The 22495-nt window shown below is 50.7% G+C and overlaps 1 protein-coding gene across 1 annotated transcript; it reads left to right on the forward strand.

Moving 5' to 3' along the window:
* The first annotated feature begins 902 nt into the window (after positions 1-902).
* On the forward strand, positions 903-21630 carry LOC309543007 (B-cell differentiation antigen CD72-like). The gene is made up of 8 exons (XM_082242176.1): positions 903-1300; positions 1388-1495; positions 6163-6252; positions 6521-6826; positions 15932-16113; positions 17478-17569; positions 19646-19766; positions 21155-21630. Exons 1-7 carry the CDS (start codon positions 1231-1233, stop codon positions 19761-19763), a joined length of 966 nt encoding a protein of 321 aa, XP_082098302.1. The 5' UTR covers positions 903-1230; the 3' UTR covers positions 19764-19766; positions 21155-21630.
* The last annotated feature ends 865 nt before the right edge of the window (positions 21631-22495 follow it).

Raw genomic sequence — 22495 nt, forward strand, 5'->3', positions numbered from 1 at the left:
CCGAGCACAATTCAAAGTGTTGGTGCTGACCTTTAAAGCCCTAAACGGCCTCGGTCCAGTATACCTGAAGGAGCGTCTCCACCCCCATCATTCTGCCCGGACGCTGAGGTCCAGCGCTGAGGGCCTTCTGGCGGTTCCCTCATTGCGAGAAGCAAAGCTACAGGGAACCAGGCAGAGGGCCTTCTCGGTAGTGGCGCCCGCCCTGTGGAACGCCCTTCCAGCAGATGTCAAAGCGATAAACAACTACCTGACATTCAGGAGACATCTTAAGGCAGTCCTGTTCAGGGAAGTTTTTAACGTGTGATATTTTATTGTATTTTTGGTTTTTATGGAAGCCGCCCAGAGTGGCTGGGGAGGCCCAGCCAGATGGGCGGGGTATAAATAATAAATTATTATTATTATTATTATTATATCCCCTCCCTCAGGTTGATGTTGCCCCTGGGATCATGTGGGATATTTGCAAGGGGGAAATATCTGGCGTAAGTAAGAGTTTCAAAAGGATTCCCTTCATTGGACCAAAACTGTTTTAAAAGCCCCCAAAGTGTCTTCTGGTTTTTTTATTTTCAATAGTGATTATTACTTGAAAGTTCATTTTGTGGCCGTAAGATGGCCAAATTCTCCCTCAATTAATATTTTGTATATACCGTATTTTCCCGTGTATAACACACCCCAGTGTATAAATATTTGGGGGGGTTCAAAATTAAGAAAACACGCAATGCACTATCTGTGTATAAGACAACCCCTTATTTTAAACTTCAAAAATTGGGGGGGGGGGGAATAGTCTTATACACGGAAAAATACGGCAGCTCATACTCCTGTCTCTGATGTGGCAGGGACATTCCCCAGAGGTGTTCTAGAGGAGTCTGCTTGAATGGCTGTACTGTAGACGAGGAAGGAAATGAACCCACGTCCTCAATCATGCGCACGAGGTCTACACTTAACCAGTGAACTGTGGCCCCACACTGCGCACATGGCACATGCTTTGCTCTGCAGGAACAGACGGCGAGCACATCAGGCGCCTGCCCTCTGGGGACCAGGGGAGGGCGTTCCCTTCCAGACCCCACCTGACAGAGCGGGGGCAGCAGGAGTCCGGATCTGGTGCTCCGTGGGTCCCACCTGCTCCCGGGGACCAGTGGCCCAGCCCCACTCTCCCCGCTCAGAGCATGTGAGGCTCAGGCAACTGCTCCCCCCACCCCAGGGGCATCTCAGGGCAGGGCTGGAGCGCCCAGGATGTCTCAGGGGGTGACTTACGCTGACCTGAGATTTGCGAAGGTCCCTCGAAGGGAGAGCCAGGAGGAAGGTAGAGGCGCAGCCAGCCCAGATCTCCCCCCCTCCAGCTCCCCCCCCCCATGTCACCACCTGTTCCTCACACCACCTTGTCTTCCAGAGCCAAATGATGGGGAGATCACCTATGAGAACATCCAGGGGCCCAGGACCAGGGGGCAGGAGGAAGAAGAGGAAGAGGAGACCCCCAGGGAACCGGAAGATGCAAGAGGTGAGTCTCTGGTACCCTCCCCACTAGGAGGAGGATGCCAGAGAAGGAAGGAGGGAAGGGAAGGGAAGGGAAAGGGGGGGGGGCTCTGGAGATGCTTGTTCTCCTCCACCAAATGGAGGCTCCTCACCAGTGCTGGATTAAACCCTGTTTAGGCCCCCAGGTAGTCAAAACCTCGGGGGAAGAGGGCCTCACAAATCATGTCCTAATACTTTTCTTATTTTACCAACCAACCATTTTAATGAGCCAATTTTATTATTTTGCCCGGGGCTCCCTAAAAAGCATGGGGGCCATAGGATGGCATCTATCTATGCTGCCTACTTAGTGATTTTTAATTATTTTTCTTTTCTGTTTTATCATATCATCAATGCATAATATGTTAAAGTCAGACCCATAATAGTAAGAAAGGGGGGGAATAATAATAATGTAAATAATAATAGGTTCAGGTAGGTAGCCGTGTTGGTCTGACGCAGCCAGGGGAGGTGTGCTTGCACACAAAAAGCTTACACCAGAACAAGCTTAGTTGGTCTATAAGGTGCTCCTGGACAATTTTTTATTTGTAAATAATAAATTATAATTTGTTAATAATGATAGCAACATAACTTATTCCTCCAGTTTATTTAACTCTTTGTTGTTGTTTAGTCGTTTAGTCATGTCCGCCTCTTTGTGACCCCCTGAACCAGAGCATGCCAGGCCCTCCTGTCTTCCACTGCCTCCCTCATGCTGGTAGCTTCGAGAACACTGTCCCACCATCTCGTCCTCTGCCGTCCCCTTCTCCTTGTGCCCTCCATCTTTCCCAACATCAGGGTCTTTTCCAGGGAGTCTTCTCTTCTCATGAGGTGGCCAAAGTCTTGGAGCCTCAGCTTCAGGATCTGTCCTTCCAGTGAGCGCTCAGGGCTGATTTCCTTCAGAATGGAGAGGTTTGATTTTCTTGCAGTCCATGGGACTCTCCAGAGTCTCCTCCAGCACCAGAATTCAAAAGCATCCATTCTTTGGCGATCAGCCTTCTTTATGGTCCAGCTCTCACTTCCATACATCACTACTGGGAAAACCAGAGCTTGAACTATACGGACCTTTGTTGGCAAGGTGATGTCTCTGCTTTTTAAGATGCTGTGTAGGTTTGTCATTGCTTTTCTCTCAAGAAGTAGGCGTCTTTTAATTTCGTGGCTGCTGTCACCATCTGCAGTGATCCTGGAGCCCAAGAAAGTAAAATCTCTCACTGCCTCCATTTCTTCCCCTTCTATTTGCCAGGAGGTGATGGGACCAGTGGCCATGATCTTCGTTTTTTTGATGTTGAGCTTCAGACCATATTTTGCGCTCTCCTCTTTCACCCTCATTAAAAGGTTCTTTAATTCCTCCTCACTTTCTGCCATCAAGGTTGTGTCATCTGCATATCTAACTCTTAAAAACCTTAATTTTAACTCCCTGTCCACTCTTTCTCTGGTTTCCTGTCTGTTGTCTTTTCTGCGTTTTCTTCTTCTACTAAATTCTTTCCATTGCCTTACACTGTCCCACTTTGTCACATCCATTGCTGAGCATTCCCCCCCCCCAGTCTGTTACACTTATTTTCTTGTTAAAATGTTTTTCTGTTTATTCTATATATAATGTCCAGTTCCCTTATAAATCCATAGGGTCTTTATTTCTTAATCTGTCATACTGGCAAGTTCTAGATATTCTTCTCTTGATGGTACTGCCATCTGCTCTCCCCTTTCGTGCTACCAGAATTTGGGCAGCTGTAGTCACATCCATAGAGTAGTTTGATTTTGGGGGGGATTTATATTGTTATTATTCCCAGAAGGAAAGATTCTGGATTTTTAGGAAAAGTTCTTTTAAACATTTTCTTAAATCCATTACAAACCACCTCCCATAATTATGTTATTATTCTACAAGACCACCATGAGTGATAAAATGTGCCAATTGTTTCTTTACATTTCTAGCATAGGCCACTTTTAGTTCTAAACATTTTAGCTTGTTTACTTGGCATCAAGTACCACCTGTGGATCATTTTAAACAGTTTAAACTAGCAGTTTAAATTTAAATTTATTTTCTACAAATGTTCCCACAGGTTCAGATCAATATTGTGACCCATATCTTGTGCCCATTTGAACATAGATGATTTCACAAATTTTTATTTAGTTTCCCAATCTAATAATATCCTATATATTTGAGGAAAATTTTTAAACTCTAGATCTTAATATTTCTTTTTCAAATTGTGATGGTTTTTCTGCAAATCCCCATTTTTTATTCACCTTACATTTTTAAGTGATTTGATGATAGTTTAGCTAGTCTGAAACAAATTCTTTAATCTCTTCATTTTTTCTTCTCCTGAAAAGTATAACAAATCATTATAGGTACCCCAGTTACCACTCATATTATTATATTTCCTTGGCTCAGCTTCTATTGGGGATAACCACCTTGGTGTTTTGTTTTCTATTTTGTTTTATTTTTTTGTATTTCCCCCACACCCTAATTAAGTTTTTTCTAATAACTTTGTTGGCAAAGCTTTTACGTATTCCTTCTTTGCCATGCCAGATACAAGCATGCCAGCCATGTTTGACATCAGGACCCTCCAAATCTAGCAGCTGTGTCTTTTCCAGCAGTATCCAGTCTTTTATCTGACACAGGCAGGCAGCTTCAAAATACAATTCCAAATCTGGGAGTGCGAAACTTCAGCTTTAAAAGTAGGGGCCACATTTTATTCCACATGTTGCAGGAGGGGGGGAGCAGGTTGTTTCAGGATGATGACTGGTTTTATGCAATATTGTGCTATTCTGAAGCGCCCTGCGTTACAGAACTCTTCTACGTAAACAAGTGAGCAAAGGTTGCCACTGATTTGCAGGTGACATTTAGGTTTGCACAGATTACGGGACTCTGACACCCAACTGCAGCAAATCCATTTTTTAAAAGGATCAGACTTTAAAAGGGAAAGAAATCCTGTACAACCTGCAAGAATCTGAGTTTTCTTGGTTTGGAAAGTGATGGGGAAACGGATTCAAAAGTGTGGGGTGGTGAACAAATGACTAAGGGCAAGCAGTCACAAACAATGCAGAACAAATGCTTTACCTCTACCTAAATGCTGAATAAATAAGTCCACCTAAGTTTGGCGCAAGTAAATACTCAACGAACAGACTGCCTGAAGTTGCCCAAGCCAGTTTCCCCTTCCCCCAAGGGCCACTTTGCTTAGCAAATCAGCACGTCTTGAGACCACTGACATTTAAGATGCAAAGTCTGCATTTTATTTTCCTTATTTACTGTAAGTGGAACTTTTTTTATCAAGCAAATATGACTCATTCTGGTGTTTTGCAGAAGTAAGAAAGCAGCATAGATAAGAAAGGTTCTCCATTTATCTGAGAAACTTAAAATACAAGTTCAAGATGATGAAAGGGCTATTTATCTCAATAGATTTCTGACCTGCCTTGTCTTCTGGACAGGTAACACCATTAAAAACCCATCTGCCCAGCTGGTTTTGTCGGCTCAAAAAATGAATAATAAGCCAAGCAATAATATTCCACATGCATGTGACTTTCAGCATTCAGAGTTTCGCTTACAAGGACCTTGTAAAGTAAGGCAGTCTGAGTATTGTGCCAGGTATCTAATCACCATTAAATCCACAGGCCCCAGGCTGAAGTCCTCCTTGCAGCCCCTTGTCCTCCACATCCAGTGACAGCATTACCATCCATCAAGGGTCCTTCAGAGTCCAGAGTCCTGCTCTTCTGGTCGTTCCACCAGCACAAGCATTTCTGCTTGCCAGGCTGAACGACTCTCCCCACTCTCCTCCCTTTGCACATTGTCCTGGGGGTTCTCTTGACCACCCAGAGCTGATTTGGGGAGCCCAGGGAGAGGCGGGGGGGGGGATCCCAATACAGTTGCTGGAACCCTTGCGCCTCAGTGTCAGGTTCATGGGATCCGGGCCTTTATCTTTCCCTCTCCCTTTGCTTCCAACTTTCAGTCTGCACCACCAAGTCTTCTCCTCCCTGGGCAACGTGAAGACAGCCGAGGAGATGGAGGGGAAAGACTGGAGTTATCATCATGGATGCTTCGGAGGTGGGGATCGCTGCCTTTTAGGGGGAAAGGTGTATTCTGAGACTAATCATTTTCCTACTTGGGATCTAGATTCCAGACATCTTCCATACAGAGCGTTTTGGAGCACAGAGTGTTTGGGAACCCAGCCCAGCAATGTCTCCACGGGCTGGCAGCAGCCCTCCACGGTTTCAGACTGGGGCCTCTCCCATCCCCCCCTGGAGATGCCACCAGGGACTGATCCTGGCACCTTCTGCATGCAGAGCGGCTGTTCTGCCACTCAGCTAATTCTCTTCCCAGTTCCCACTTTTACTAGAGAACAATGACTGGATGGGCCAAACTCCCCAGAGAATGAGGCTTGGCTGCACCCAGTTCAAAACATGTTCATTCCTCGACAACTATTCATTCAACATTTTCAGGAAGGCCTTCCCAGCGAGGGGCACTGAAGGCAGGATCCATCCCTGCACAAGTGCACCTTCTTGCCTCCTTCCCATGCACAGCACAGACACACAGCCCTGAACATGCCTCGGAGCGCCAGCTGTTACAGGGTCCAGGGGCAAGTGGCCATTTCCCAACTGCAACCGGGCAGCTTTGGGGCTTAAAGCAGTCAGGAAGAGCCCCCAGCTGATCCCAGTGAGCTTCTCTTGCAGAGTCAGACCGCCGGACCTGGTATGCCATCCTGGCCTTGTTGGCCACCTGCCTCTTCCTTCTCGCCACCGCCGTAGGACTGGGGGTCCGATGTGAGTAGCGGGTGCCCCTTGCCCAAATCCATCACCCTGGGAAAAGCCAATCAATTGGGGGAGGTGAGGGATCACAGTTGGCTCACCGCTTGCCCTCTCTGCCCTGGGCTCTGGGCATGAAAAGGTGCATTTGAATAATGTCGTTCATGGGGCCCGCCTTGAGGGGGGTGGTCCCCTGGGAAAACGCCATCAAGGGAGACCAGCTGCTTTGGCTGCTCTTGGTGGGGAAGAGCCCAGCCTGGTGTCCCCCCCCCCTTCTCCTCTGCAGATGGGCAGCTCTCCCAGCAGCTCCAGCGGGAATCCCAAAACCATGCGGCGCAGAGCAGCCTCCTGGCCCAGAGACTCAACACCTTGGAGGAGAGCCTGTCCGGTTCTCAGAAGCTGCTCCGCGAGGCTGAAAGAGATCTCCGTCTCACCCGGAAGGCCCTGGAGGAGAGCTGGAGGGATGGGAACAGGACACAGCGGCAGCTGGAAGACCAAATGAGGCAAGCAGACCGCAACCTGACGCATCTGAAGCATGAGAAGGAGCAGGTCGAGAGAGCGCTGGGCCAAGCCACCTCCTGCCAGCAGATGGGTAGGTCTGTGGTGTGGGGATGTTCAGAGAGGCAGGAGAGGATATATTGTTTGTTAATATCCTTCCTAACTTGGGCTAGCAAGTTCCTTTACTTGGCAGAGTTTTACATTCCCCCTTTAAACGCACAGCAGGTAGCTGGTTGCAGGCTTGTGTAAGCCTCTCACTGTTAGGTTCCTGGTAAGTTCCCTTAGATCCCTCTTAAAAGAATAAACACACCATAAACACGTATATATAAGAAGTTTACTCACATTATCAGTTCACAGATGGATCCCTGAAGGCAGACTTAGTTACAAAGGATATACATGTGAGTCTGTCCCATATGGGGATAATCCCAGTGTCCTCTGTCGGCTGAAAGCCAACAGGACATTTCTAGCTAAAAAGCTGCTCCAACAATGGAGGAAGTCAGAGAGAGAGAGAGAGAGAGAGAGCTGCGTGCCTTGTCCTTTTGTTACCTGGTCAGGTAAGGTCACACCCATCTCTAGACACTTGCAAAAGGAAGTATGTCTCAGCCAGGAGGAAACGGGAAGTTCCGACTGTCTGGACCAAACATCCCCTTGCATGTCCACTCTAGGAAAACGAGGAATGTTGTACTTGACTGCTACCTATGTATCACTTCCCGCATGGGGGGCTGGGGGAGCCCTCACCCTGTTCATTGCTTAGACAGATGAGCATTTATTTCAGGGGTGTGGCCTGTTGATGGGCTGGGAGGGGGCTCTGTTGGTGCCACTCTATGGCAACTGTGCCACAACCTTGGGCCCCATCTCTGCGCTCCGTGTGATCCACACACCACATCCCAGGAACATACAAAATGAAACTGAAACTCTCGCACAGCCTCTGGGGCGCATCTCCCAGGTCACATGTTGCTTTTTGTGCCCAGCAGCCACCATGCACCACCAATCATCACTTGTTCTCTATACCAGGCACGTCCAGCTCTATAGAGACTGCAATCTGCTCCCAGTATAATAAAACTGGCAGTGATCTGCCCATTGGCATTGCCCATAGTTGTTGAGCTTTTTCAGGGGGACAAACCAGAGTTGGCATTAGTTGTTGAAATTTTGGGGGGAAGGATTGAATTAAAACACTTGTTCTATAGTCCGCTGCCCTCCCTCATTCCCCGCACTCTGCTGAGGGGAGGGAATACAACATTTCTAAGCAGCATCAGAAGCAACGATGGGATGTAGCACCAGGGGTGGGGCACGTCGCGAGCGCTAAGGAGCAACAGGGGGTCACTTTCTTGGCTCCTGCAATCAACCTGGAACACTCCGGCAATCTACCTGTCTGTCGCAGTCAACCGGTTGGACACTGCTGCTCTATAATATCGCATGAACTGGACCTAGCACAGATTCTCTTCTGCAAAGCAACAAACAAGATTTGTTGCTGAAGAGCTCCAAATCGGAATCAGCCAGGATGCTAATAATAATATTAATAACAACAACAACAATAAAATATTTATACCCCACCCACTCTGGGTGGCTCCCAACAGAATAATAATAATAATAATAATAATAATAATAATAAGCAGCGATAAAACATCAAACATTTAAAAAATCCCTAAACAAGGCTGCCTTCAGATGTCTTCTAAAAGTCAGATAGTTGTTTATTATGAATCTCACCCCCAAATGGTGATACCCTGGACTCTCAGCAGATTGGCAGGACAAGTCTGTCTCCCACCAGGTCTTGGTTTTTTTTGTTTTTTTTGAAAATTTTTATTGGTTTTTCACATTTATATAAACACAAAACAATACAAACAAACAAACACATAAACAAACATGTATAATTTCAGATCCTTTTTTCTTAAACCTTACTTCAGCGACTTCCCCGTACCTTCCCTTTCTGCATCCCAATTTCCAAATTTGTTTCAGCAAATCCTCACCCTTAAATTTATCTAATTTTCACCTTGTTTTTTTTCCCCCTTTTACTTAATCTTCTACAGCCATAATCCCCATATTTATCAAACCTCAACATTTTAGCATTCATTAATTTTACAATGTTTCTTAAGATAAATTTTAAATTTCTTCCAGTCTTCTTCCGCAGCCTCCTTTCCCTGGTCACGGATTCTGCCAGTCAATTCAGCCAGTCCCATGTAGTCTATCACCTTCATCTGCCATTCTTCCAGAGTGGTTAGATCTTGTGTCTTCCAATACTTTGCGATGAGTATTCTTGCTGCTGTTGTAGCATACATAAAAAAATTTCTGTCTTTCTTTGACACCAATTGGCCGACGATGCCCAAGAGAAATGCCTCTGGTTTCTTAAGGAAAGTACATTTAAGTACCTTTTTCATTTCATTATATATCTGTCAGGGGTTCAGGAGCAGAGACGCAGAGAAGGGAGGAAGCAGAGAGCGAGGGGGAGGAATCCGAAGGGAAAATGAGTGATGATGACGACCCGAGATCTCCAAGCCTAAGCAGTGAGTCAGAGGACTCCCAAAAGGGAGCCCCAGTGAGCAGAGCAAGGGGGGGATCCGGGGGGACACCCCAGGAGGAAGGGAACAGAGGAGATTCAGAGAGTAGCAGCTGGAAGTCGGGACCCACGCTCAAGACTGAGAGCAGCAGGGAGGAAGGTAGCCAGGCATCGGGTTCCGGAGGCTGTCAGCAGGAGGGAGGGCACGAGTCAGGGGTGGTCACGCCCTCCTCAGAGAGCGAGGCAACGGTTAAGAGGAAAGTAGAGAGTTGGGCGCGCGCGCCAAGTTCAAATGCAGCGGAAGCTGGAGCAGTAAGCAGCCCGGAGAGTGAGCCAGGTCCCAAAGCCCGCCGCAAGGAGGCAGAAGGATCAGGGGGGTCAGCGTCAGAGGAGAGTAGAAGGGAGGAGGCCCAGGGGGGCAGAAGGACCCAGAGACGTAGGGAGAGGCGAAGGAGGTGGAGCAAGGCTAGGGTATTAAGCTGGTGTGCAAGAGGCGGGGACTCAGACGGGTCTTCGCCGACCTAGGGCAGAAGGTGTAGAGCTGCACGCTGCAGTTCGGAAATGAAACCTGTAACTTAATAAAGACTCTTATAAAGTGAACGCTGGCGGACTTAGTCCTATGTGAGCTGGGACTGGGTGGCAGCTCTGACAGTAAGACCCGTCTCTCAAAAGCTTCGGACACCTGATATCTCGCAGCGGAGAGAGAGGCAGCTGGAGGAGGGGATCGGTGTTTGGGAGCAAGCTCACGACGGTTAGCAGAGATGACGGAAGCAGAGACAGTTGCAGCGCTGCAACAGGCAGTTACCCAATTGAACGCGGAGGTACTGGCATCCAAGAAGAGGGAGGAGGATGCGGCAGCCGCCTACAGAGATCTCCACGCCAGGTTTGAAGCATGGGTTAAACACGGGCAGCCAGGACCCAGACCGGAGGGGGTTGGGTTGGCACGGAGAGCAGGAGGGCTTGTGGCTCACTTCGATGGGAATTTACAACAGTACCCCAATTTTCGAGCAGACGTAATGTGCGCACTGCAACTGCTGGCAAAAGACTTTAGAGATGAGGAAGAGAAAGTGGGGTTCATACTATCCCATTTGCATGGGGATGCTAAAGCGTGGCTACGCAATTTGTGGAGGGATAAAGATCCGGCGCTTCAGAATGCAGATGCCTTTATCAAAGCGATGGATGCGTGTTTTTTGTCTACTATTGATGTGGATCTTGCCCGACGGGAGATTCATGGACTAAAACAAGGGAGGGCAAGCGTCCGGCAGTACCACGCCCGCTTTTTTGCGCTGGTCAGTGCCTTAGAGTGGGACCGGGATTCGCCCCCTGTCAGAGACCTGTTCTGGGAGGGTCTAAGCTCTGCGGTCAAGGATGAGATTGCAAGGGGGGAGAGGCCCCGAAGCACGCAGGAGGTGGTCCAAAGGGCGCTGACTGTGGGGGTGAGGCTGGAAGAACGTCCATGGTGCAGAGATGAAGGACGTGGAGGGCGCGAAGCAGCGAGAAGTTTCTCTTTCATTCCAAGAGAAGCAGCGCGTGCGCAATCCACACCTCCGCCTGGAGGGGGAGGGGAACCGATGGAGGTTGGAGGTGCAAGGGCTCAGTCAGCAGCCAGAGCCCAAGCACCGACAGCAGTGAAAGCGAAGCCTCCTAGAGGGAACAGGAAGTGTTACATCTGCGAGGATCCAGGCCATTTGGCGAAAGAGTGTCCCCGGAGGCTCCACAAGCACACTGCAGCCTCAGCAATGGTGACTGCAGCAACGCAGCAAGGAGAACCACAGCAGGGAAACGACGATGTCTGGCTGGAGACAGAGGCACTGGGGCCCAGCCAGACGCATCAGTGAAGCAGTCCCCAGCGATCTTGCAACCCACGGACCCCCTCCCACCCAAACCAGTAGTGCAGCTCACAGCATCTCTCCAGCTACCCGATGGCGTCACTATCGAAGTGCCGCTTTCTGTGGATTCTGGAAGCAACGCAGACTTTATAGCGCAGGATTTTGTGGAGCAGCACGCTATACAGCTACTGCCTGCCACTCTGCCCCTGCAAGTCGTCACAGTGGATGGCAGAGAGTTGCTAGGGGGGCAGGTGGTGAAGCAAACGCCACCGATGGTGATGCGCCTTGGCAACCACAGGGAAGTCATCAGTTTTAATGTCACCCAACTGTCGGACACGCCCATTGTGTTGGGCATGAGTTGGCTGGACAGGCACAGTCCGACACTGGCTTGGTACCAGAGACAGCTGATCTTCGGCTCCTCTTATTGCGCAGAACACTGCATCCTGCCCAGACAGGAGGGAGAGGAGGAGGAATCACAACTGCAGTTGGGAACGTTGCAAGCAGTCCCCCACAAATACGCAGACTTTCTGGAGGTCTTCTGCGAGAAAGAGGCTGACAAGCTACCACCGCACAGGCAATATGACTGCAAGATTGACCTCCTACCAGGGGCGACGCTGCCGAAAGGGAAGCTGTATTCCATGTCTGAGGACGAATTACAGGAACTCAAACAGTTCATAGATCACAATTTGCAGCGCGGTTTCATCCGGGAGTCCAGGGCAGTAGGGGGCAGTCCTGTTTTCTTCGTGAAGAAGAAAGACACGCCCCAAAAAAGACTGGTGGTGGATTTTCGCCTCTTAAACAAGATGACCAAGCCTTCTGATTTCCCCATGCCCAGGATTGACGACCTACTAGCGACGGTGCGCAAGGGACGCGTGTTCACCAAGTTGGACCTGCGAGGTGCGTACAATCTCATCCGCATGAGGGAGGGCGATGAGTGGAAGACAGCCATGTTCACGCCTCTGGGCACCTACGAATACAGAGTGATGCCGTTTGGATTGCAAAACGGTTCTCACTGTTTCCAAGCTTTCATGCATCATGTGTTGGCGGGACTCCTTTACAAGAAGTGCGTCTGCTTTCTGGATGACATCCTGATATTCTCCGAATCGCAGCAAGCCCATGACCAAGATGTTCGGGAGGTGCTGAAGAGGCTGCAGCAGCATAGACTGTACGCCAAACTGGAGAAGTGCCAGTTCGACACGACGGAGGTGGACTTCTTGGGTTACAAGTTGTCGGACAAGGGGCTAGCCATGGACAGCGCCAAGGTTCGTGCGGTGTTGGATTGGAAGAGCCCGCGCAACCGGAAGGAGGTCCAGCGGTTTGTCGGCTTCGCCAACTTCTATCGCAAGTTTATCAAGGGGTTCGCGATGCAGACGGCGGCCATTACGGACACGCTAAGCTCCAAGAAAAAGAAATTCATCTGGACGGAGCAGGCGGAGCAGTCCTTTCAAGCACTCAAGCGTCTCTTCGCGTCGGAAGAGCAACTGCTGCATATCGACCCCAGCAGACCGATGCGGGTAGAGACAGACGCGTCCGATAGAGCAGTGGGAGCTGTCCTGCTGCAAAGGGACCCACAGGGGGTCTGGAGGCCGGGAGCGTTCTACTCCAGAAAGCTCAGCAAGTCGGAGCAGAACTACACCATCTGGGACAGGGAGTTGCTGGCCATTCATGCAGCTTTCAAGGCGTGGAGGCACTTCCTGATCGGCGCCAAGCACACGGTGCAGGTCTGCACGGATCACAAGAATCTGGAGCACTGGCGCACGGCTCAGTTCCTGAACCAGAGGCAGATACGTTGGGCGGAGTTCTTTGCTGACTTCAATTTCCGAATAGAGTACGTCCCAGGCGACACCAACGTCATGGCGGATGCACTGTCCCGCAAACCGCAATACCTCGAAGAGGCGACGCCAGCGGCAGCCATGCACATCTTCGCGCCAACAGCGTGGGCGTGCGCTTCAGCCACAGTAGACCTGGATGCGGTGCGGCGGGCGTTGCAGGACGACTCCTTCGCGCAGGCGAAGATGGCAGAGGTGCACAAGGGCACGGCGAAGGGCGACGAGTTCCAGATACGAGACGGCTTGCTCTTACGTAAAGGGGCCATCTACGTGCCGGGAGACGAACTTCGCGCCAGGGTACTGCAGCAGCTGCACGACGCACCCACGGCCGGGCACTTTGGCACGGAGAAAACGGTGGAATTAGTCGCAAGGGACTTTTGGTGGCCCAGACTGAGAGGGGAAGTCGCGGACTACGTTGCGAGGTGCGACACCTGCCAGAGGGCCAAACCGGTGCACAAACCACCGGCGGGACTGCTGGAACCGCTGCAAACGCCGTTTGAACCGTGGGAGAGGGTGGCCCTGGACTTTGTTACGGATCTACCCAGCTCGAGAGGCAAGACAGCTGTACTAGTGGTGGTGGACTTGTTCACCAAGATGGCACATTTCATTCCGTGTGCGAAGGTGGCCACGGCGGAACAAACCGCCAAACTGTTCATAGATCACGTGTTCAAAGTGCATGGTCTGTCGCGGTCTATCCTGTCCGACCGCGGGCGCCAGTTCGTCTCGAATTTCTGGCAGAAGCTGATGAGTTTTCTAAATGTCAAGGTCGATCTGGCATCAGCAAGACACCCGCAGACCAACGGGCAAGCAGAGAGGGTCAATGCCATCATGCAGCAGTACCTGAGATGCTATGCCAATCAACAACCTGCGACCTGGGTGGATTACCTGCCGCTCGCCGAGTTCGCTTACAACAACACGAAGCACGTGTCCACAGGGGTGACGCCGTTCTTCGCCAACAATGGGAGGAATCCCAGAACCTTCCCGGGACGGGAGAGAGTGGGGGACGGAGAACCACAGACGGCGGACGCGTTCGCGTCAGAGTTGCAGGCGGTACACGATCAACTCAGACGGCAGCTGGAGCTAGCTAAGCACGCCTACAAGGTGCAAGCTGACAAGCACAGGCGGGTTGGCGAAGAGATCCAAGTGGGAGACTGGGTCTGGTTGGCAGCCCACGCAGTGCCGACCAGGTCACTAGCCAAGAAGAAGTTGGGACACAAGCAAATTGGTCCGTACCAAGTCGAAGCACAGATCAACCCGGTAGCCTTCCGACTGGTGCTGCCGGAGGGTTCCAGAATGCATCCGGTGTTCCACAGGTCGGTGCTCACTCCCTACAAGGCACCTCACAGATTCCAGGAGCCAGGGACGGCACCGAGTCCGTTCCGGGAGCGGACGGAGACGCGAGGGGTGACGCAGCAAGACCCCATCAACGAGGTCACGGAGATTTTGGACTCCAGATGGGGGGAAGAGGGAGTCGAATACCTCCTAGCCAGAGAGGGCACCCGGGCCAGCGCCAATAGCTGGGTGCCAGACTACGCTTTGGAGGAACCCCTGCTCAAGGACGAGTTTCATGCCCTTTTCCCACACAGACCCATGCCAGCGAGCTTCTTCGACGACTGGCTGTTCACGCCCACACTTTCTTCCAGCACGTTCCATGGATTCGACTCGGACGGGGAACCCGCACTGAGCACCCGTTCCCCAGAAGGATCGCCGGCGGGTTCGGCGTCAGACACCTCGTATTGGTGGGACGATCGACCGGAGGAGCAATGGCGCCGGAAGTGGCTGGAGATGCCAGGTCGAGCGACCGACGCAGAGACTGACATGGACGTGTTCGGGGAGGACCTTGGGTTCGAGCACGGCGGTACAGAGATGGAAGCGGAACAGGTCAACGTCGGCGACCGCGAGGAGGAAGACTCGGAGGTCTTCAGTTGGCGGCCAACCACGGGGAGCGAACTGTATCCGGCATTCCCTCCCGTGATGATGGAGCACCCAGCACCCACACCTGAAAGCGGGGAGGGGGGAAGGGGGGGCTTCGAGGGGGGGATGGATGTCAGGGGTTCAGGAGCAGAGACGCAGAGAAGGGAGGAAGCAGAGAGCGAGGGGGAGGAATCCGAAGGGAAAATGAGTGATGATGACGACCCGAGATCTCCAAGCCTAAGCAGTGAGTCAGAGGACTCCCAAAAGGGAGCCCCAGTGAGCAGAGCAAGGGGGGGATCCGGGGGGACACCCCAGGAGGAAGGGAACAGAGGAGATTCAGAGAGTAGCAGCTGGAAGTCGGGACCCACGCTCAAGACTGAGAGCAGCAGGGAGGAAGGTAGCCAGGCATCGGGTTCCGGAGGCTGTCAGCAGGAGGGAGGGCACGAGTCAGGGGTGGTCACGCCCTCCTCAGAGAGCGAGGCAACGGTTAAGAGGAAAGTAGAGAGTTGGGCGCGCGCGCCAAGTTCAAATGCAGCGGAAGCTGGAGCAGTAAGCAGCCCGGAGAGTGAGCCAGGTCCCAAAGCCCGCCGCAAGGAGGCAGAAGGATCAGGGGGGTCAGCGTCAGAGGAGAGTAGAAGGGAGGAGGCCCAGGGGGGCAGAAGGACCCAGAGACGTAGGGAGAGGCGAAGGAGGTGGAGCAAGGCTAGGGTATTAAGCTGGTGTGCAAGAGGCGGGGACTCAGACGGGTCTTCGCCGACCTAGGGCAGAAGGTGTAGAGCTGCACGCTGCAGTTCGGAAATGAAACCTGTAACTTAATAAAGACTCTTATAAAGTGAACGCTGGCGGACTTAGTCCTATGTGAGCTGGGACTGGGTGGCAGCTCTGACAATATCATTTCCCAGAAAGCCTTAATCTTTGGGCATGTCCACCAAAGGTGATAAAAAGTACCTTCAGTTTCTTTACATTTCCAACACTTATTATCAGGCAAATGGTAGATTTTTGCTAGCTTGACTGGGGTCATGTACCACCTATAGATCTGTGTCCCACCAGGTCTTGGCTGCCAGCCTGAGGCCACCTGCCAGTCCCAGCCGCTCAGAAGCTGAAAGCTGCTCCCTTGACCTTCTCTCCCCCAGGCTGCTGTCCCCATGGATGGAAGATCTTCAGGTGGAAATGCCTGTGGGTTTCACCTTCGTCAGAAAGGAAGAGCTGGAGAAACAGCCAAGAAGCCTGCCAAGCCAGATCATCTCAGCTGCTTATTTTAAAGCCCTGGAGCGCAAGGGAATTATGGGATGGTGTAATAGCAAGGGATGAGGAGGTAATAACTGTAGGGTACAAGTAGCTCCAACATAATGCAAGGGGGTGGAGGGTGGGCAGAGGACGTTGAGTCCAGAGTCAAGCCTTACTGGCCAGTAAGAGAAACCCAGAAGCAGGTTATTCTCCAGTTCCACCCAAAATGAAACCCACTGATTTCACACTGCTGGGGACCCAAACCATAGAAGGGGAAGTCAAAATCACACAAGTGGAAGCAATGAGAATGCAGGGAGCGAGCGATGTGCAGCGTGGCCCAGTTCACACATGGCTGTGAGCAATGGTTCCTGGCTTGCTGTGAACAAACAGTTGCTTCTGAACCAAGACAGGTATGTTTCACCTGCCCTGAAGAAACCCTAATCAGCTGGCAAACGGAGACCCCGGTCCAGACATTGCGCTCAGCTTGGCTTCCTCTCCTGTTGCTCCTCCAAGGGAGCGATGAAGGAGGAATGATCCGGCCTGCTGCTCATTCATAGTCAGCCATTACCCACAACTTGTTCTGATGATGGGCAAAGTGGGCCAGGGGGGGCTCCTAGGGATAGCCCCCCCCCGCCACCTGCAGAGCATATCCAGGGGTCTACAAGAAAGGATATTCAGCACTAGGGGTGGGGACCCCGTTTGGCCCCACCTGACCTCACAGTGTCCCTGCAAGGCACTGCTAAGCAAAGGTTTCCTCCTCCGTTTTAGCCAGCCTTTCAGTGAAAACCCATCCCTGAATCAGGAAGGACCTTGGATGTAAAGCTGCCAAAGTGAGCAGGGTTTAAGCCACACTTGAGGAAAGAGGCATTTTGGCTGATAGGAAGAAAGGAAGGGGGAGCCTCAGAGACTAGAAAATGAAACAGAAGCAGGACAAATGCAGTCAAGGGGAGCGGAAACAGCAGCTCCTTAGGACCCCAGGGATGATGATGATAATAATAATAATAATAATAATAATAATAATAATAATAATAATAATATATTTTATACCCCCGCCCATCTGGCTGGGTTTCCCCAGCCACTCTGGGTGGCTTTCAACAGAGCAATAAAAACAGAATAAAACTTCAAACACTAAAAACTTCCCTAAACAGGGCTGCCTTCAGATGTCTTCTAAAAGTCTGGTAGTTGTTGTTCTCTTTGACATCTGGTGGGAGGGCGTTCCACAGGGCGGGTGCCACTACTGAGAAGGCCCTCTGCCTGGTTCCCTGTGACTTGGCTTCTCACAGTGAGGGAACCGCCAGAAGGCCCTCGGCGCTGGACCTCAGTGTCCGGGCAGAATGATGGGTGTGGAGACGCTCCTTCAGGGATACTTACAGCTCACTGTCCAAATAACTCACTCATCCATCACAATTCTGACTCCACTCACTGGCTAAAAACAATCTTTTTCCTCAACAGCCAAATAACTACTGGATTGGTCTGCAAATAACATGGTCTGCAAAGAAGCGGGGTTGGGTTTTCACTTGGGTTGATGACACCCCTTATGAAGGGTAAGTGCACCAGAGAAGGTCCTTTTGGATGACTACAGGATTGGAAAGATCCAATCCCCCCAGAAGGCAAAAGCACATTAGCTCAGGTAGAATTTCCACAGCCTCTCAGGAAAAGAACCATCAGGGCCAAGAGGATGGCAGGGTGGTCAACAAGCAGAATTGAGGAAGTTATGAAGGGCAAAAAGACCCCGGCAGAAAAGAAAAAAGATCATAAACTTTGGCAAAAGAAGAAGGCAATGCAAAGCAAGAGAGATGAATTACACTGAGCACATTTTTGAAAACAGAGGGCTGTATCCAACTCAGCTTTGATCAAAGCAGAGCCACCAGAAGGAATAAGGTGAAGGGACCCCTGACCATTAGGCCCAGTTGTGGCCGACTCGGGTTGCGGTGCTCATCTCGCTTTACTGGCCGAGGGAGCCGGTGTACAGCTTCTGGGTCATGTGGCCAGCATGACTGAGCTGCTTCTGGCGAACCAGAGCAGCGCACGGAAACACCGTTTACCTTCCCGACGGAAGAGTACCTATTTATCTACTTGCACTTTGACGTGCTTTCGAATTGCTAGGTTGGCAGGAGCTGGGACCGAGCAACGGGAGCTCACCCCGTCACGGGGATTCGAACCGCTGACCTTCTGATCGGCAAGTCCTGGGCTCTGTGGTTTAACCCACAGCGCCACCCGCATTCCATCAGAAGGAATAGACCTGAGTTAATCCTGCCATCAATTTCAGTGGGGTATCAGTCTCCCTCCAGGTCCAAAACAGCCCAAGGTCAATCTGAAGGGGAATCCAGACAAAATCCAAGGAGGCAGGGGAGAGGCTGCCCCAGACCCCTCAGCCAGACCCACCAGGCAGCCCTCCTCCCCCTCCTCCTCCTGAATCTCATTGTGGCCCTTGCATGACTCTGCAGGGAGGAGGATGGGGACCCGAGGAGCCTTCGCTTCCCTTGCCTGCCTCTGGCTCCACCTGCTGTGCACATCTCAGCATCATCTAGCTGTTATCATCCACTTTCCTCCCCGTTTGAACTGGAACAGAGAAGTCCCCACCCTCATATATTTCAGTCTGTATACGAGGAGCCCTTTCCCTGTTTAGACCAGGAGGCGTCCCCTTCTGTGTTTCTCCCTGCCTTCTAATTTTGGGATTCTGCGATGCCGAAAGCTGAACATGCCCCTTGTGTTTTTAAAGTCTTTCCCAGCGCAGGAAATGCACAGAAACTCCCAGCCAGGCAACTGTAAATTCTCCGCACAGACTTTTCAGATTGTGGCACGATATCTGCCGTAGAAATTCCAGACCTGTTCCATGGGATTCTGCCTGACCCCCAAGTTCCCTGGTCTGTGGTGCGTCGGGTTTGTCCTCTGAAGACTCCCTGTCCAGAACTGGGTCTGAGCTGGGCAGGGGGAGGACAGAGGCAACTTCCCCTCTGAATCCCAGGGGCCGGGGAGCCTGAGCAGGGAGAGGCTGCCCTCAGGTCCTGCCTGGGGGCTTCCCAGGAGGTGCCTGCCTGGCCACTCTGAGAACAGCAGGCGGGCTTAGATCCAGCAAGGCATTGGGTGGGTGTTTGTGTTGGGGGGGGTTGCTCTCCAGCAGACATCATACACCCCTGTGATAGGAATTTTGAGGTCTTAGATATATGTTAAATGTTCATAAATGTACCAAGCAAACACGTACATAAATATATAAACCACATGCCTGAAAACCCCCCACAAAAAGTCCTGAACAAATTGACCTCAATTATTTATCTGCAAGGTCAAAGTGGGAAACCTCCCCATTGTCTCTTTCCTCACAAATCCTGTCTTAAGGGCACATTTAGATATGAATGTTGCAACAAATCAATAAAGATCAGGCTTACTAGCTGCTTTGCTTCTCAGTATTCTCTGGTTGGCCTCTGTTATTTTCTCCAAGTGATGGAGAACCTACGTAAGGACTCTATATGCGCTCTTGGATACCCCATAAGGGGGAAAGGGCAGATTTTGTTTACAACAGTGGGAAGCCCATTGTGCAGTGAGAGAGAATTAGGGTGGGTTTTGTCCCTTGAGTTCTTTCATAAATTGCTTTTTGAACCTTTCAGAAGTGAAAGTCAGAGATGGGAATATCCGTTTGGAACTCTGAAGAGTGGAATCATCTCAGTGGATAAGGAAGAAACGCCACATCCGTACATTTGTGAGGCGGCAGCCAGCCCTGAGCAGCCATTTCCTGGTTGAGAGGTAAGAGATGAATTAGGGGAGGCAGAGTTGCTCCAGCCCCTCGGTCATTTTGGCTGCTGTTTTCTGAACCTTTTCCACCTCAGCAATATCTGTTTTCAGGTGTGGCAACTACAACAATGTTCCACGTGCAGTCACTGCACCAGATTTGTATCATGGCAGTTTCATGACATTAGCAGTTTCGTTTTCAATTCCTTTCCTAATGACCTCGGCAGAGATTTTGCCTTTTTCGCGGCAAAGGCACACTTGGTCTGCATCTTCAACAAGCTCTCTGCTGTGACCCCAAGGTCTCGCTCCTGGTCCATCGCTTCCAGTTCAGACAACCACCAGCTTGTACATGAAATCAGAATTTTCTGCCTCAAAGTGCATCACTTGACCCTGGCTGGCACTGAACGGCGTTCACCATTTCCCCTCCCATTCGCACAGTTTGGACAGGTCTCCTTGCCGCTCTTCACAGCTCTTTCAACAACCTGAACAGCTTCGGGTCATTAGCAGACTTGGTCACCTCACTGCTAACTTTGGATCAGTTATGAACAAGCTAGAAACCACAGGTCCTAATCCCCAATCCTTGGGGGGCTTCTTTCTAATTTTTACCATTTGCATTTATTCCTACTCTTTGGTTCCTGCAACTCAGCCCCCCCCCCCACTTCCCATCAGATGTCAAGGAAATAAAGAACTGAGAGACCTGGTCTGAATAGAGACATTGGATTCTTATCTCGTTAAACATGATACAGCTGTTTTTGGCCATCTCACCGCTTGCTTTTTCCTGTAAGACCAGTGGTCAAGAAGTTTACCATGCCCATTGAGTCACCCATCTCCCACTACACTTCCGAGTAATACCCCTCCCCACCCTCTCACTCTATATAAGGGTCTGGTGACTTCTGTTTCAGTGTATCTGAAGAAGTGTGCATGCACACAAAAGCTCATACCAAGAACAAACTTAGTTGGTCTCTAGGGTGCTACTGGATGGAATTTGTTTTGACTTTTAGAAGACATCTAAAGGCAGCCCTGTTTAGGGAAGTTTTTAATATTTGCAGTTTTATTCTGTTTTTAGTGTTCTGTTGGGAGCCGCCCAGAGTGGCTGGGGAAACCAAGCCAGATGGGCAGGGTATAAATAATAAAATGATGATGATGGTAATGATGTTTGTCCCACAATATTCAAGTCACGGGTCCAGAGGGTGGGGATTTTTGCTTCTTTTCCTCCTGCTGCTTTTTCTGGGAAAACCCGCTGTTTACTGCTGAACGGGAACAAACGACAAGCCACAGAAAACCCATTTTGTTCTTCTCATTAATGTATTTCTAATATTGTGTTGGGGTCCATAGTTATTTGTTTAGCTAGCCACCCAGGAAATGTTCCTCATGGGCATCCATTTAATGCTTGGAATTTGCAGATCACTGCAGGTCTTAGCCGCACAAATCGGGACGTCTCAGGACTTGAACTGGTGGACTCTGAAGAAGGGACGGCGCTTCTGGAGCTGCTCTGGCCTCAGAGTTCTGCTGGAACAACTGGACATGAGAAGGGGTCACTTTCCTTCATGAATGTAAATCTCCCCATGGATGAGCTAATCCCAGGTGCAAGGTCAGCCAAGCCAGTTGCTATGATAGCAGCCCAGTGCCCCAACTATATTTGTAATTAATGCGTGTCAGCTCACGAGTGTCAGTCTGTGAGTCTGCAGTTAGTCTGTCTGTCTGTCTGTTATTTGTGTTGCTTGCCCAATGCTACGTCTCGAATGGCTCAACTTGGAGCAACGGAGATCATTTGTACTTGTAGTTGTACCTGTATCTGCAAAAGCCTGCAAGCTGTATCAACATTTGGAACTGTCTGACGGAGCCTTATCTTCTGCAACAGTAAACTATCTGAAACTTTCTCGGCTGCTGCATGGTGCCTGGTACTGGGAGCAACTTCCACCGTGTGGGGATCTCACCTGAGATTCCCAACAGGCTCACCTGTCCACATGGGGAGGGGCATCCCTTGTTCACGCTCCTTGGCAGCATCACCATCACGTTTGCAAGGCCAAGAGAGGCAGCCACCTTGGGCTGCGGATGGGCGGGTGTGTCTGGATTGGGCCGGCCTGTGTGAGCTGCCAGGCCTGAGCCTCTTCGCATGCTGCCGTCAAGTGCAGGAAAGGATGTGGCCCCACAGGAAGCACCAAAGTCCAATCCAGCTGTTGGTCCCATCAGATCTTGGGCATGGAATGAGGTGCCATCTCATCCTCGGGCAGCAAAATTCCTTGAACAGCCCTAATCTTAACACAGGCCTTGACATTGGGACACTGGACCAGCCTGGTCACACCTGGTGGCCGTCTCTGCCTCCTGTGGGAGGGAGTTCCACAGTATTAACCCTGCACTGCATGAAGAAGGGCTTTATTTTGCCTGTCCTGGAAATAATAATAATAATAATAATAATAATAATAATAATAATAATAATAATAATTTATTATTCATACCCCCGCCCATCTGGCTGGGTTTCCCCAGCCCCTCTGGACTGCTTCCAACAAATGATTAAAAATACATCAAACCATCAGTCATTAAAAGCTTCCCTAAACAGGGCTGCCTTCCGTTGTTTTCAAAAAGTCAGATAGTCATTTCTTTGACATCTGAAGGGATTGCATTTGCCACCACCGAGAAGGCCCTCTGCCCTGTAACTTGGTTTCCCGAAACGAGGGAACTGCCCGAAGGCCCTGGGCGCTGGACCTCAGCGTCCAGGCAGAACGATGGGAGTGGAGATGCTC

The sequence above is a fragment of the Podarcis vaucheri genome (genome assembly GCF_965113315.1).
Source record: "Podarcis vaucheri genome assembly, chromosome: 11".
NCBI lineage: Eukaryota > Metazoa > Chordata > Lepidosauria > Squamata > Lacertidae > Podarcis > Podarcis vaucheri.

Coding starts and splice junctions, on each gene's coding strand:
- LOC309543007 (XM_082242176.1), top strand. CDS start 1,231: ATGTCTCAGGGGGTGACTTACGCTGACCTGAGATTTGCGAAGGTCCCT. Junction 1,496..6,162: donor GGAACCGGAAGATGCAAGAG/GTGAGTCTCTGG, acceptor CTTCTCTTGCAG/AGTCAGACCGCCGGACCTGG. Junction 17,570..19,645: donor GATGACACCCCTTATGAAGG/GTAAGTGCACCA, acceptor TGAAAGTCAGAG/ATGGGAATATCCGTTTGGAA.